General features: G+C 43.2%; 1 protein-coding gene across 1 annotated transcript in view; it reads right to left on the bottom strand.

The window, feature by feature from the left end:
- Nucleotides 1-14,951, bottom strand: part of LOC309552579 (uncharacterized protein) — a gene marked incomplete at both ends in the record, with an annotated part of 229,609 nt that overhangs the window by 96,926 nt on the left and 117,732 nt on the right. Inside the window, 2 exons of the mRNA XM_082253527.1 lie at nucleotides 2,242-2,352; nucleotides 2,920-3,011. Of these exons, the coding sequence (XP_082109653.1) occupies nucleotides 2,242-2,352; nucleotides 2,920-3,011 (203 nt within the window). The remainder of the gene's footprint in view (nucleotides 1-2,241; nucleotides 2,353-2,919; nucleotides 3,012-14,951) is intronic.

The following is a 14,951-nucleotide window of genomic DNA, read 5'->3' as shown; positions in this document are numbered from 1 at the left end:
AATCTCTCGATAAGGCTAAAGGAACTGGCAGACGGTTTCCTGTCCCCTTATAGCTTTTTGGGCCCTCGGAGCATCCGTTGGTCCTACATATGGGCACTGCGCATGCGTCATCAGTGACGCATATGCAGTTTGAGATCAGGCCTGGCATTCGTCACTTCTGACGGAGGTGACGCCAGGCTGGAGCCGGTACTTAAAGAGGAAGCCACCACAATGGCGGCAGGCCGTAGACAGCAAACACATATGTTTGCACTAAAGGTATGTTGGTATTGATTTCACTCCCACTGACACCAGTGATAGAGTCAATTGCCTCAGTGTCAACATTGTCTGTATATAACTTAATTGTTTCATTCTAGGAGACTTGGTCCTCCTGCCTGCTGTTTGGGATACCCCTCTGTACCAGGATGACTTGGAGTAGTGGTGTCTATCCCTCGTCTCTAGCTATACTCTAATTAAGGTGGAATACAAACCATTTTTGAGGCATGAAGATGTCCAGAGACACTGGGTGGGTTTTACAAACCTAATCACATTTTCTGTGACATCTCTGTACATGCATATAACATATACCCTGTTCTTTGCCAATTCAATCAATATATGAAATGTTTTCTCTCTCTTTTTTCAGTCATCTATATATACAAAATCTTCTACACCATCTTTAAAGGGAAAAATAATTTTGCCCCTCCTCTTTTGAAGCAGCTATAACATCTAAACAAGCACACGTTGTGCGTTTTGTCCCTACGGCCTATTATTGTCCTTTGCTCCGAGCTTTGAGGATTTTTTTGGTATGAGACCCCTTATTTAGTTTTGGGCATATGAGAAATTTTCTCTATGCCATACTAATACACATGGGGGATAATACTAGTTTTATCATTGCATGCATCGGAACACAATTATGATATCCCTTGTAAAATATTACACTCTATTTTATATATACATACCTCTCACTTATCTCTGTGACTTTTTCACCGACTCCCGCACTCGTCCCCCCCCCCGGGAGATGTCTGGGATGTGGGTGCCATTTCTAGATCTTGTTCCATCTGGTCTATGGTGGTGGTGGGGTATGTTGGGTTGTATGGATGCGTAATGGTGGCGGTCATTCACTCAGCGGAAATGACACGAAAAGTATATACGTATGTAGACTTTTTCTTATTATGTATGTATAAATAATTATATGTATTTGTCTCCTTATGTAGAGCTTTAGTTAGTACCTCATTATTTATACATGTCCCTGAAGAAGCGACAACGAAACATGTTGGGCTCTTGCTGATGGATCTAGCCAGTACGGCGGGTCAACTGAGGTTCACTAGTAAATGAGCACATTGATTTTAAAAGAACAGTGTAGTGTCTGTATAAATTTGTCTTTTTTCTTTATTCTTTTTTATGTCTATGTTAAAAATTGGAATAAAGTTTGTAATAATTTTTTATAATATCGTTGGTCTAACTAATTATTAAGTATCACTAAAGTCCCCCCTATATAAGCCCTCCAATTGGCCACTATGTGGTAGGACTTTCTTAGTCCTTACTCTGATTTTGAACATGTGTATGTCATTTCTCCAGCCCAATAAACTGCGCTCTGAAAAGTCTACTGTTACTAAAATGTTTGCATGTTGATAACTATGCAGTTGAATAAGTGCATGATAATTTTAAGTTCAGTAAATTAACCAGTTCATGACCGGAAGGATCTGCCCCCCTTAATGACCAGGCCATTTTTTGCAATTTGGCACTGTGTTATTTTAACAGATTTTTTTTTTTTTATTTATTTATTTATTTTTATTTTATTTTTTTTTAAAGGTCCAACCCCTTCTTTCATAGAGTGTTTTTCATTCTTAGAAGAATATAATAATACGATGTTTTGGGGATTCAAGTAATTTTTTAACCTAAAATTGCCATTTTAACATGCATGTTGAAAGTAAAAACCTTTTTTGGACATTTTTTTTTTTTTTTTGAGGAAATATGATGCTAGGATATGGTAAAATAGGAATGTGATTATCCTTCAAAACAGATACTGTATACAATTAATCATTGCTAAGCAGGGTGATTTTGTACCCAGAAGTGTTTATTGTTGGTGTGCATGTGAAGAAATAGTACTTGGCTTACTAACCTCATAAAATTGTTAAATGTGAAATCTAAAGATGAATTTTCCATGTAAAACAATTTGAAATATTGGTCTAAACTGTCTTTAAAAAAAAAAAAAAAAAAAAAGCATAATCATTTACAAAACACAACATATTGTATATTTCATACCTTTGGGTCTGATTCATAGTCCAAAGGTTTACCAGTAGTAGAAATAATGCCAGAATCTTCATTTAGGGTAAAAAATGTATCTGCTTCAAGGGATGATTGTGAAATTTTAAACTAAAGAGAGAAAAAAAACATTTGGCAGCACTTGGAACCTTGATTTACTGAAATAAAGCATAATCCAGTAAATTATTGTCAAACTTATTATTAATAATTCTTCCCAACATATAAAAACACAATATACCACAGCAGTGCATGTACAAAATCTATAACAAATTCTAAAGCCAGAAAGATAACTCTAAGTAAAATAAAAAAAAAAAAATCACAAAAAATCCCTATGCCATGTTTCAGTAAATAATAATAATATAAACACCCAAAAGTTACCCAAACGAATTGAATGTACTGTACATCGTAATGTTCAGTATTTTTCATTTTACATATAGGCTATGTATAATAATAGTTGACTTAAACACTATGTTCATTTTAGTAAGTAAGCAAGGGTATTAGGGTATGCAGGGGAATATAAATTCACCAATGTACTGTAAATGTACATTTTACTATATAAAGTCTAATCTCTATTTGAGTGCATGGATTTGCAAGGGTTAAAGCTGCCTGTACAAATGTACAGTATATATGTCCACGTTTTCTATATTGTTTCTTAACTACTTAAGAAAAGACACATACTTTGACATCATCTCCTTCATCTGGATCCTTAGCAAGGACAGTATATAGAGTTGTGAAAATGGGAAATGTTTCAGGAACAGATAAAGATATTCCTTAAAAAAGTAATAAAAAGTAATTTATTAATATGCACAAATAAATACATAAATAAATGCACATTTAATGTGTATGGGCAGAGGATGTGTTTTATCTGTAACATTTTGAAAAAATGCCACTAAATTCTATTGAAATCTAATCTGTCCAATGCTCTTTGATAGAGATGAGCCAAAGACCCCCCCCCCCCCCCGTTTGGTTTGTGCCAGAACTCCCGAACATCGCAAAACTTCGGACCCGAACCGCAAACCTTTTTAAGTTCTGTGGGACCCAAACTTAAAAGTCAAAAGTACCCATTTTGAAGGCTTATATGCTAGTTATTACCCCTAAAAAGGTTATGGGGGCCGGGTACTGCCCTGGGGGACATGTATTAATGCAAATTTGTTTTTTTAAAAAGAGATTTTTGAAGGAACAGTGATTTTAATAATGGTTAAAGTGAAATAATAAAAATGAAAAATTCCTTTAAATATAGTGCATGTGGGACCTCCTTAGTCTGCCTGTGAAGTGGGGCATCTGTACCATGTATAGAACCTGCTGCAGCAAAACTGATATTTATAAGGAAAAAAAATTATATTTAAATAGATTTTCCTTGCAAGCTTTCTTTATTTTGTAAACAACAGCTTGGGGAACCAGTCTGTATGATGAGGCCACATTTTAGTGGACTCGGAGCAAAATTTGAGATTTTTTGGACAAATTCTGGTGTCTCTTTGGCAGACTTTGGATGGAAATAACAACGTTTTGCATCACAGTGAGAAAGCCTTATGTGAAGAATAGGGATGATCGAACTTTTGAAAAGTTCGGTTTGACCAGAACACCCGAATTTCCCAAAAGTTTGGTTCGGATTCCCGGACCCCATTGAAATCAATGGGACCCAGACTTCAGGAATCAAAAAACACAATTTCGAAGCCCTAAAACCCAATAAATGCCCCTAAAAAGTGCCTAGGGTTCTGGATCATGCCCCAGGGACTATGAATCAGGCAAAAAAAAGTTCTTAAAAATTGTCGTTTATGATAGAGAGCCAATTATTGGAAAATAGAAATGAGATTTATTTGGATTTTGTGTCTGGTGGGTCTAAAAGGTGTACCTGTGAAGTTTCAGCTCTGTAGCATGTCCAGAGCCAGAATTATAGCATGCCAAACCTTCAAAAATGACTTTTTTGCTTAACCGCGCCTTTCTTTTGCTCCTAATCAACTGCACAGCCAATGTGTATGATGGGGACATAATGCAGTGCACTGGGAACAAGATTAGAGTTTTTTTTTTAAAAAGGTGCTGTCTCTTTAAATGTGGATATAATTAACGGGTGTATTTTCACAATGGGACTATTATTACCAAATGTTTTTAAGAAGTCAAAATATGTATGTAGATGCACTTCATTTCATGTAAAATGGTGTTTGGTGCACTTTAACTTGAATTCTCACAAGAAACAGACATATATGCATGGATACATTGAGGGTTAGGGTTAGGGGTAGGGGGCCACAATGTAGTGCACAGTGAACAAGATTAAAGATGTTTTGGATGAATACTGTTGTCTCTTGACTTTGAATAGAAGTAAAGGATGCTTAAAAATTGGGCCTATGAAAGTGCTGGTCATGAAGGCAATAATTGCCTTTGTAAGGAAAAAATTGCAATGATATGCATCTGTGAAACAGGTGCGCAAAAATTGTTGTTTGGGTGTTGGCGGAGCCATACCACTGTAAGCCCAAAGAGCTGGTGTTGAAATAGGCGAAACAATTAAGAATATGTGTACCTGTGGATTAGGTGAGCAAACATTGTGTTTTGGGTGTTGGTGGAGCCTCCTCACCGTAAGCCCAAAGAGCTGGTTTTGAAGAAGGCGTAAAAATTACGAAGGTGTGCACCTGTGGAACAGGTGCGCAAACATGGTATTTTTGGTGTTGGCAGAGCCTCCCGACCGTAAGCCCAAAGAACTGGTGTTGCAGAAGGCCAACAAAAAAAAATTACTCTTTTCTAGTGGAAACTAAAATTAGGTTCTGTGAACCTAAACAGAATGAGAGGAGGGTTGGAGGGTGGCACCCTGGTCCATGCTTAAACTGAGGCTCAGCTGCCACATCGCAACGATAGACTAGTCTACAAGGTCTGCATCAGGTGCATCAAAGCTTGATATCCACGACTGATTCATTTTAATTAATGTCAAACGGTTGACTGAGTCGTGGAAAGTCTCTTTCGATGGTCTGTGACGAATCCTCCTGCGGAGCTGAATGCCCGTTCCGATAGGACAATGGAAGCAGGGCAGGCCAACAACTCCATGGCATACTGGGCCAGTTCTGGCCAGTGGTCTAATTCTAAGACCCAGTATGCCAGTGTATCGGATTTGTCACATGAAAAGCCCTCTGTGTCACTTTGTGCCCTGACATAATCGTCCACCATGTGATGCAGACGCTGTCGATGAGATGTGGCAGCTGAGAGGCCTGGCCGGTGAGGACTAAAAAAAAAACGAAAGGCATCCGTCAACCGCACGCCTTCTCCAACGCTCCTCTCGTGATCCGCAGTAGAGTCCATGGTAGGTTGTCCCCGCCCCTGCACCCTACGGGAGTCGGGGAACATGTTCACCAGAATCCTCTTGAGACTGTCCTCAAGGGATTTGATCCTGTGGACTCTCTGGGTGGATGGGAAAATCTCAGAGACTTTTGACTTGTACCGGTGGTCAAGTAGGGTGGCCAACTAATAGTGGTCAGTCTCTTTAATGGCCTTGATTCTGGTGTCCTTTCGCAGGCTCTGAAGCATGATGTTTGCCATGCGTCGCAAATTTGCAAAGGCCTGAGAAGCTGACTCCTCGGGGTCACTCAAAACGACATGATCTTGAACGTGCTACTCCTCCTCCCAGCCACGTACTACTCCAAAGTGTCCCGAGGGAGTCAAACTAGGCCTTGCAGATTGCCGCATGTCTTCCTCCTCCTCCTCAAAGTCTGCAAAAGTTCCCAAAGAATTGTCGTCCTCCTCCTCCTCTTCCACCCCTGGATCCTGCTCGGGCCTCTGGGAGCTAGGCATAATGGGGTCAGGATAAAGGGGGCCTTGATAGGCAAGGAAGTCCTCCTCTTCCTCCTGCTGCTCTGCCTCCAGTGCCCTGTCCATAATGCCACGCATAGTGTGCTCCAACAAAAACAGTATCGGTAGGGTGTCACTGATACATGCGCTTTCACCGGCTGACCATCCTTGTGGCCTCCTCAAATGGCAAGAGGACAGCGCATGCATCCTTAATCAAAAGCCACTGCCGTGGCAAAAAAAAGCCCAGGTGCTCTGAGCCAGTGCTGGTGCCGTACTTGCAGAGATATTCATTGAATGCCCTCTGCTGCGTGTACAGGCGCTGCAGCATAGCCAAGGTGGAGTTCTAGCGGGTGGGCATGTCACAGACGAGGTGGTGTACTGGCAGGTGAAACTCGTGCTGTACTTCGGCCAAATGTGCAGTGGCACTGTACGACCGCCAGAAGTGACTGCACACCCTTCTTGCCATCCTTAACACATCCTGCATTCCCGGGTACGAGTTAAAAACCACAAGATTCAGGACATGCGCCAGGCATGGCACATGGGTCAACTTGCCCTGCCGAAGGGCGGCCAGGAGGTTTGACCCATTATCGGAAACCACCATTTCTGGCTGCAGCTGGCGTGGTGTCAACCACCTCTGGGCCTGTGCCTGCAGAGCCCCAAGAATCTCAGGGGCAGTGTGCTGCCTGTCCCCTAGACACACAAGCTGCAGCAATGCATGACACCTTTTGGCCTGAGACATAGAATAGCCCTTTGAATGCTTACGTGGTACCTCATCATATTCAAAGGACCATTCTGCAGAGGAGGGCATGGAGGCAGATGAGGAGGAGGAGCAGGAGGGGGTAGAAGGGATTGATCTACCCGGATCAGTGACACCACCAGCTGTTTGCAGACATGGGGGCAATACTGGCTGCAGCATGGAGCCCTGGCCACAATCCCTTCCGCTGGCAAGCAGTGTCACCCAATGAGCAGTGACAGAAATGTACCGTCCCTGCCCATGTTTGCTTGACCAAGTGTCAGCCGTCAGGTGTATCTTATGGCTGACTGACTTGGCCAGGGACCACACTACATTGCCTTCCACATGTTGGTATAGGGATAGCAGGGCCTTACGGGCAAAGTAATGCCGACTAGGCACCTGCCACTGTGGAACTGCACATTTTGCAAAGTCGTGAAAGGGAGCAGACTCTACCAAGTTAAATGGTAAGAGTTACAGAGCCAGTAGTTTTGCCAAACTACTGTTTAGATGCTGGGCATGTGGGTGGCCGGGAGTATACTTTTTTTTTTGTTCCAGTATGTGTGGAATCGAAATTTGCTGTCTAGATGTTACATCTAGTGGTGTGCTGGAGGTAGATGTGACACTGCGTGCTATATCATCATCCCTGTCGGGGGAGGCTGCCAACAGGTGTTGAGTGACTATAGCAGGGACAGACTGATGTGCAGATGGAGCACGAGGAGGAGCGCGAGGAGGACTAGGAGGCCGACTGACCGATCTTTGGCCCTTTTGCGGGTTCTTCAAATGCTCCTACCAACGGGCCAAGTGGTGGGTTATCAAATGCCTGGTTAGGCAGCTTGTACCCAAGTGGTTGACCTTTTTGCCACGTTTTATTCCCTTATGACAAATATTGCAGATCGCAACTGTTCGATCTGCATGAGATGTCTCAAAAAAGGCCCAACAAGAAGAGGTTTGTATAGTGGCCCGGGAGACAACAGGTGCGGCCTTAGATGGAGAGGGCCATCTGCTCTCCCCTCTTGCTTGCTCTGCCTCCTCCTGAACCTCAGACCCAACATCAGACTCGATTCCTCTGCCATGTCTGAAGTTGGATCTAAGGGAGGACTTGAGGTGCACATGGACTTTATTTGCTCTGCCAACTGCAGAAGACTGACCACTTTTCTCTGTCTGGGTCACTGTAGTTGCTGATGATGACGATGATGAGGGTTTGGTAATATAGTCCACCACCTCCTGTACGTACTGTGGACGTATAGCTTGGCCACTGCGGGAGAACAATCGAAATGGTGGCCTGGCTGAGGACTGACCACCACGTCCACCCTTGCCTCTAGACACCCTAGAAGCTGTGCCCCTTTCCGCAGCAGGGCCACATATGCCTTTCCTTGGTCTACCTGACATAGTTGTCACTGAGGCTTTATCAACTGTGCGATGTGAAAATCACCTGCAAGACGCACATTGCTATGCGACCCAACGTTGTCGCTAAATAAAGCAGATGTGTGTGACGCAGAGTAGCAAAGCCTTTTGCAGTGGACTTAATGCTTACAACAAGAACAGGGGTTAACTTGTCACTGAGGCTTTATCAACTGTGCGATGTGAAAATCACCTGCAAGACGCACACTGCTATGCGACCCAAAGTTGTCGCTAAATACAGCAGGTGTGTGTATCGCTGAAATGTCTTTTGCATAATAGCTGACTAGCAAGCACGTATACCTGCTGTAGATATATCAGCAGTGCAAGGTGCTCACTAGACGGAACCCTGACACTTAAAACTATCCCTACAAAAACTAGATTATTGAATCTAACTATAGTGGTATATAGTACCCTAACTACACTGCATATCCCTTTCCTCACACTAAAAGAACAGCTCCATACAGCAGAAGATAATTTCTAACTGACACTGTCCCTTTAATTTTTTTTTTTTCTAACTCAAACAGCACAATCGCTGTATTTCTAACTACACTGACAATCTTTCTGTAAACTGACTGCTCTTCTGCTGATCTGGAGCTTTACAAGCAATCGGCTATGCAGCAAACGTTGTTTAACACAGCAGGAGAAACACAAATGCTTCCAGTCTCTTCCAAAGCCTCTGTATTACAGTGCTAGAGGTTAGGCGGGGATATGTTATATACTGGGGGGCGTATTCATACCTGATTGGCCTCTGGTCCCCGTAGTCACTCCAATCACGTTCCTAGCAGACTCCTGTCCCCCTCATTGGCTTTTACTGACGTTTCTGGGCCAATCACGGGCTTTTAAAGCCCACTTCCTGTCCCATTGCATTTTGGGTAGTCACTTCAATCCCATTGCATTTTGGGTAGTCACTCCAATCACGTTCCTAACAGACTCCTGCCCCCTCATTGGCTTTTACTGATGTTTCTGGGCCAATCACGGACTTTTAAAGCCCACTTCCTGTCCCATTGCATTTTGGGCGGTTCGGGTGACCCAAATTCCAAACTTTTACCGAAAAAAGTTCAGAATTCGGCCGAATTTCGAACACCCAATGTTCGGGTCGAACCGATGGTCGACCCGAACCGTTCGATCATCCCTAGTGAAGAAGTCAAATTATAGTACACTCAGGCCAAGATTAAAACATTTTTTTAGCTAAAGTTTTGTGTCTCTTTCACAGACTTTAGATAGAAGTAACAGGTGCAGACATAACCTGTCACAGTTATCCTTGGAAAATGCAGCATTAGATTCTACTCTTAAAAATTATGTCAAACAGGTGCAGAAAAATTGGGCCTTGGGTGTTGGTGGTGCTGTAATACCATAACCCATCACAGTTATCCTTGGCAAATGCAGGATTCAATTCTGCTGTTAAAAATGATGTCACACAGGTGTGGAAAAAATGGGCCTTGGGTGTTGGTGGTGCCTGCACACTGTAACTTCTCACAGTTACTCTTGGATGGTGCAGGACTGGACCCTGCTGCAAAAAAATTCAAATTACATGCACCTGGCTGTCCCACAGGGGCAGAAAAATGAGGCCTTGATTATTGGTGGTGCCTATTGCATACTGGGCAAGTTCTGGCCAGTGGACTCTTCTCCTCACCCAGTAACCCACTGGATCGTCTACTGGAAAGCTCTCCATGTCTTTTTTAGATAATCTTCCACTATATGATGCAGGTGCTGCCAATAGGATCTTGAAGTTGACAGCCCTGGGTGCAGAGGACTAAAAACATTTTGAAATGCATCACTTAGGCTTCCCCCTTCTCCACCACTCCTCCTTTGACAAACAGAAGCCTCAAAACTACCTTTTTTATGAGACTGTAATCTACCGGAGTCTGGAAAAGTGTTACATAAACTCCTCTTTAAGGTGTCCTCCAGATATTTGATCCTGTGCTCCTTCTGCGAGAGCAGGATGAGTTCCAAGACTTTCCCCTTGCAAATGTTGTCAATGAGGGTTGCCAACCAATAATGATCCTTTCCTCTTGATGTCACAAATTCTTCGGTCTATTCAAAGGCTTTGAAAAATAAGGGAACCCATGCACCGCAAGTTTGCGGAGTAATGAGGAGCAGAGTCCTCTGAGTCACTGAGGATTACAGGTTTTTGAGGACTGAAAGCCATCTCTTAAGGTTTGACATATGTCTTCCTCTGCTTAAGTACTTCCAAAACTGCCAGAATACTGCTCCTCCCTCTCCTCTTGTGTGTACTGTGGCATCGCAAGAATGGTGTCTGCATAAAGCAGGCCTTGAGAGGAAAGGAAATCCTCCTCTTCCTCGAGTGCCCTGTCAACAATGTCAAGCAGAGTATGCTCCAGCAGGAACACAACAGGGATTTTGTCCCTGATGCCTACATTGTCACGGCTCACCATCCTTGTTGCCCCCTCAGATGGTGACAGTACAGTGCATGCATCCTTTATCAGCAGCCATTGGTGTGGGGGGAAAAAGCCAAGCTCCCACGAGCTTGTCCTTGTCCCAAACTCACACAGGTACAATAAAACCTTGAATTGCGAGCATAATTAGTCCAGAAACATGCTTGTAATCCAAAGCAGTCTTATATCAAAGTGAATTTCCCCATAAGAAATAATGGAAACTCAGATGATTCGTTCCACAACCATTGATTCAAAAGTCTATCAGTTTATAGTCCATACAAAAAGATTATAGCAATGTGATAACCATAAAATGGCCATCCAAAAATGGCAGCCTCCACAAGGGCAGAAGAAAAATTCAGCAGGAGTTGCAGAGTATAAAAAAAAGAAAGGCGCCTCTAAATGTAGCAATATGGTTACATTTAATGAAGTTACAACATTTAGTAACTCACATGGTTTATGATTAAAAGAGGCACATCTAAGAACGCAGAAAGCTAGGGTAAATCTGTCCACATAGACCATCCTCTGCACCGCCGGCTCTCACCGCCATCAGTCAGCAATCGTGACTGGGAAGGATACCCTGCAGTAGAGTAACCTGAATGCAAGGCTTGAAGCACTTGTGGAGCACAGTGTGGAAGGGCTGACCTCAATGGCAGGGTGGAGGATGGTCTATGTGGACACATTTACCCCTGATTCCTGCATACTTAGATGTTAAATCATCATTAAATGTAAGCATATTGCTACACTTAGAGGTGCCTCTCTTTTCTTTTATACTCAGTTGTGACATATCGCTGCTTGTATATCAAGGCATTGCTTGTTTATCAAGTCAAAATGTATAAAAAATGTTTTACTTGTTTTGCAAAATGCTCTCAAACCAAGGTTTTACTGTACTCATTAATGCCCCTCTGCTGCATGTGCCTCTGCTGCAGCATTGACAAAGTTAAGTTCCAACTGGTGGGCATGTTAAAAATCAGGCGATTTATGGGCAGGTGGAATTTCTGCTAAATTCCAGTCAATTGAACACTGGCTGTGTACGACTGCCTGAAAAGGCTACAGACTCTTAGAAAATCTTGCAACCCTGGGTACCTGTTTAACAAATGCTGCACCACCAAATTAAGGACATGTGGCAGCCGTGTCAACTTTCCCTGTCATAGGGCAGACAGAAGGTTAGTGCCTTAATCGCACAGCACCATTCCTTGCTCAAGCTGCCGTGGCGTGAACCGCCTCTGGATCTGCCCCTGCAAAGCTGAAAGAATCTATTTTTCTGGTGTGGCTCCTGTGCCCTAGACATACCAGCTGAAGCACTGTATGGCATCTTTTAGCCTGACTCATTGAATAGCCCCTGGAACGCTTACAACCGGGTACTGGTGGTTCATAGGACAATTCAGCAGGGAAGGGCATGGAGGAGGAGGAGGGGGGGGGCTGACAGATCTTGCATCATCACCACCAGCTGTATAGAGATGTTGTGGCAAAACAAGCTGCAACACTGAGCCCTGTCCGGCACCCTTCCTAGTTGCAAGCAGATTCACCCAGTGAGCTGTGAAATATGTTGTCCCTGACCATGCTTGCTGGACCACATGTCAGCAGTAATGTGGACCTTGCTGCTGACTGCTGTACCCAACGATGCCAAAATATATCATGTGATGGTACAGAGCTGGAATGGCTTTACGTGCAAAGAAAAAGCAACTGGGAACCTGCCATTGTGATACAGCACATTCTGCAAATTTATGAAAGGGGGCAGAACCCATCAGACGGAAAGGGTGAGGATGGGGATGGTTTAGTAAGCCAATCCACCATCTCCTCTGCATGCTGTGGCTGGATAGCACAGGCAACATCACTAAAGAGAGACAAACATGCCCTGCCTGAGGGCGGACCACATCCACCTTTACCTGTGGACACAGAAGCTCCTGACCCCCTCATAGTGCAATGGGAACATCTGCCTCTCTTTGTTGGCCTGCCAGACATGATGGGGGGGTGGGGGTGGGGGGGGGCCTTATTACACAAATGTACTAGAAACTGGGAATTGTGTAATTGGATGCACTTTATTGAATGAAAAGTGGAGTTTAGTGCATTTTAAATTGAGGACTGCCGCCGACAGAAATGTAAAAACTGAAAAAAATAAAATAATAAAAAAAGATTCAGCGTCGCAGTCAGAAAAGCTACTGAAAAAAAAAGGGGCAGGTAGAGGACAAAAAAAACACGCAGCAACCCCCCAAAAAAAAATTGTTTACAGCACTGTATACAGCACTAAATGTTATGTAATTCTGTGTTAAACACTGCAGTACACTAACCCACTGTACTGACACACTATATTGACACAGTACATCTATACTTACACTTTACTGGCACACTATACTGACACACTGCACTATACTCACACTATATTGACACACTATACTGACACATTATACTCAAACACTACATTGACACACTATACTCACACTACATACACAAACACTACACTAACACTACACTAACACTACACTGAAACTACACTGACACTACACTGACACTACAATAACACTACAATAATACTCTACACTCTGAGTCACAATAATACACTAAATACCTAGTTGCAAACTGAGCTTGCTCTATCGCCAACTTCACACTGCAAAATGTTCTGGTGGGAAGGAACCTTTTATAGTGTAGGGTAGGACTAAGGACTAAGGACTGAGCCATGATTGGGTAAAGTCAACATGACTTTGTCCAATCATGCAAAGCCCTGGACTTGAACAGCAGTCAGGTGGATTGCTTCAGCCAATCAGGGCCCTTGAATGCACTTTGCGGCACACAGTGCATTGTGGGGCACACGGCGGGTGAACATCTCGCTGAGCACCCCGCAAATTCAAGTGTTCACCAAACGGGCAAACAGGTGATGTTCAGGCCGAACTTTTGCTCGGCTCAAACTATTCGCCCAACTCTATTCTGATTGTTAGGGACAATTTCTGTGAATAGGATGTTTTAGATAAAACAAGGATTCTTTAAAAAATAATTTTCTTTATCGTTAAAACATGGTCTTTGCTTTTCATGTTTCCATGTTAACTATGACTTTTTGCCTGTAAACATAGAATGCAGCATCTAATTTTTTTATTCTGTAGTAACTGTAGTTGAAAACTGTTAGTACTCATGTATTGTTCCAAACTCTTAGGCTCCATTCACACCTGGGAGTTTTTGAGTGTTTTTCAGCTTCAAAAACGCTAAAAAAAAAAACGTTCCAAAACGCCAAACAAGTAAAACCTCATTCATTTAAATGGCCCCTGTTCACATCTGAGCGTTTTGCAAAACGCCTGTAGCTGAAAAAATACATGAGCTTCTTTTTGGGCTGATTACCAGCGTTTTTTTTTTTTTTTTAAAGAAACTTTATTAAAACCAATGAACGATACAGTAAAATGCAAGGATAACAACGAACAAACTTTTTCACATTTGGTAGTAAACATCTTAACTCACATGCAGAGCTGTGAAAAGGCACGTTAAGTGCAAGATACCAACATTGATTTAAGGCAAAAATACTAGAACCCTAGTTGGATGGATCAAAGCTATGGTACCTATGTGAGCATCCAATGCATGGTTTGCAAAATATAGGGATAAACATAGAGAACAAATGGGTTATGAGAGGGGGGTGAGAAGTAAGGGAATGGGGGGGTTAAGGAGGCATGTCCATGCCCACAGCAATGAGGGGCCCTAGCCCGGGGGAAAATAAGTGAAGGAACCGTCAATCAAGGTTGGTTGCGCGTCCCGGGGGATCGAGTTCAAGAAGTCCTGCCATTTATCGTAGAACCGGTCAGTAGAGGATTTGAGATTAAAGTCTGTGTTGAAATGGTCCTTGGTTACAAGATGTTGGAGCTCACGATGTACCTGGTTGTGAAATCCAATTGGCCAATATGACCCTGCGTGCTATCAGCAAGCAAGTAAGTATCCATATGCGTGGATGTGGAGCCGGGCGGCTAGTCCAGATTTGAAGCTGCTTGTCCCAATAGCCAAAGATAAGTAGAAGAGGGTCTTTTGGTAGATGAATAAGAGTAACTCGTTCAATTAAGAGAGCACTTGGTCCCAGAATTTGGATATAAAGGTGCATGCCCAAAACCTGTGTTGTAGGGTAGGTCGTTGTGCTGAACAGAGGGGGCACTTGCCGGCGGTAGGGTTGTCTTTAAGAAGAGTAAACGGAATATAAGCCCTGTGCAGGATCCGCAATTGCGTTTCTCTCCATGTCTCGTTGGGAGTCAGACGTAGAACGCTGCGGTAGCCCAGAAAGAGTTTGGTCACAATATCTTCTGTCGGAAAGGCTGTAGCCCAGTTGGCTGCCGTGGAGCTGGCATGACGGAAAGAGACAAGCCGCTGAAACGGTTTATAAATCGCTGATATGCTGTACTTCCCAGCAGCCAGAAGAGGGTCGATTAAAGGGTCGAAAGAAT

Source organism: Pelophylax lessonae (assembly GCF_965119305.1).
Source record: "Pelophylax lessonae genome assembly, chromosome: 4".
Classification (NCBI taxonomy): Eukaryota; Metazoa; Chordata; class Amphibia; order Anura; family Ranidae; genus Pelophylax; species Pelophylax lessonae.
The sequence above is the reverse complement of the archived record's forward strand: the minus strand, read 5'-3'. Positions and strand labels throughout refer to the sequence as shown.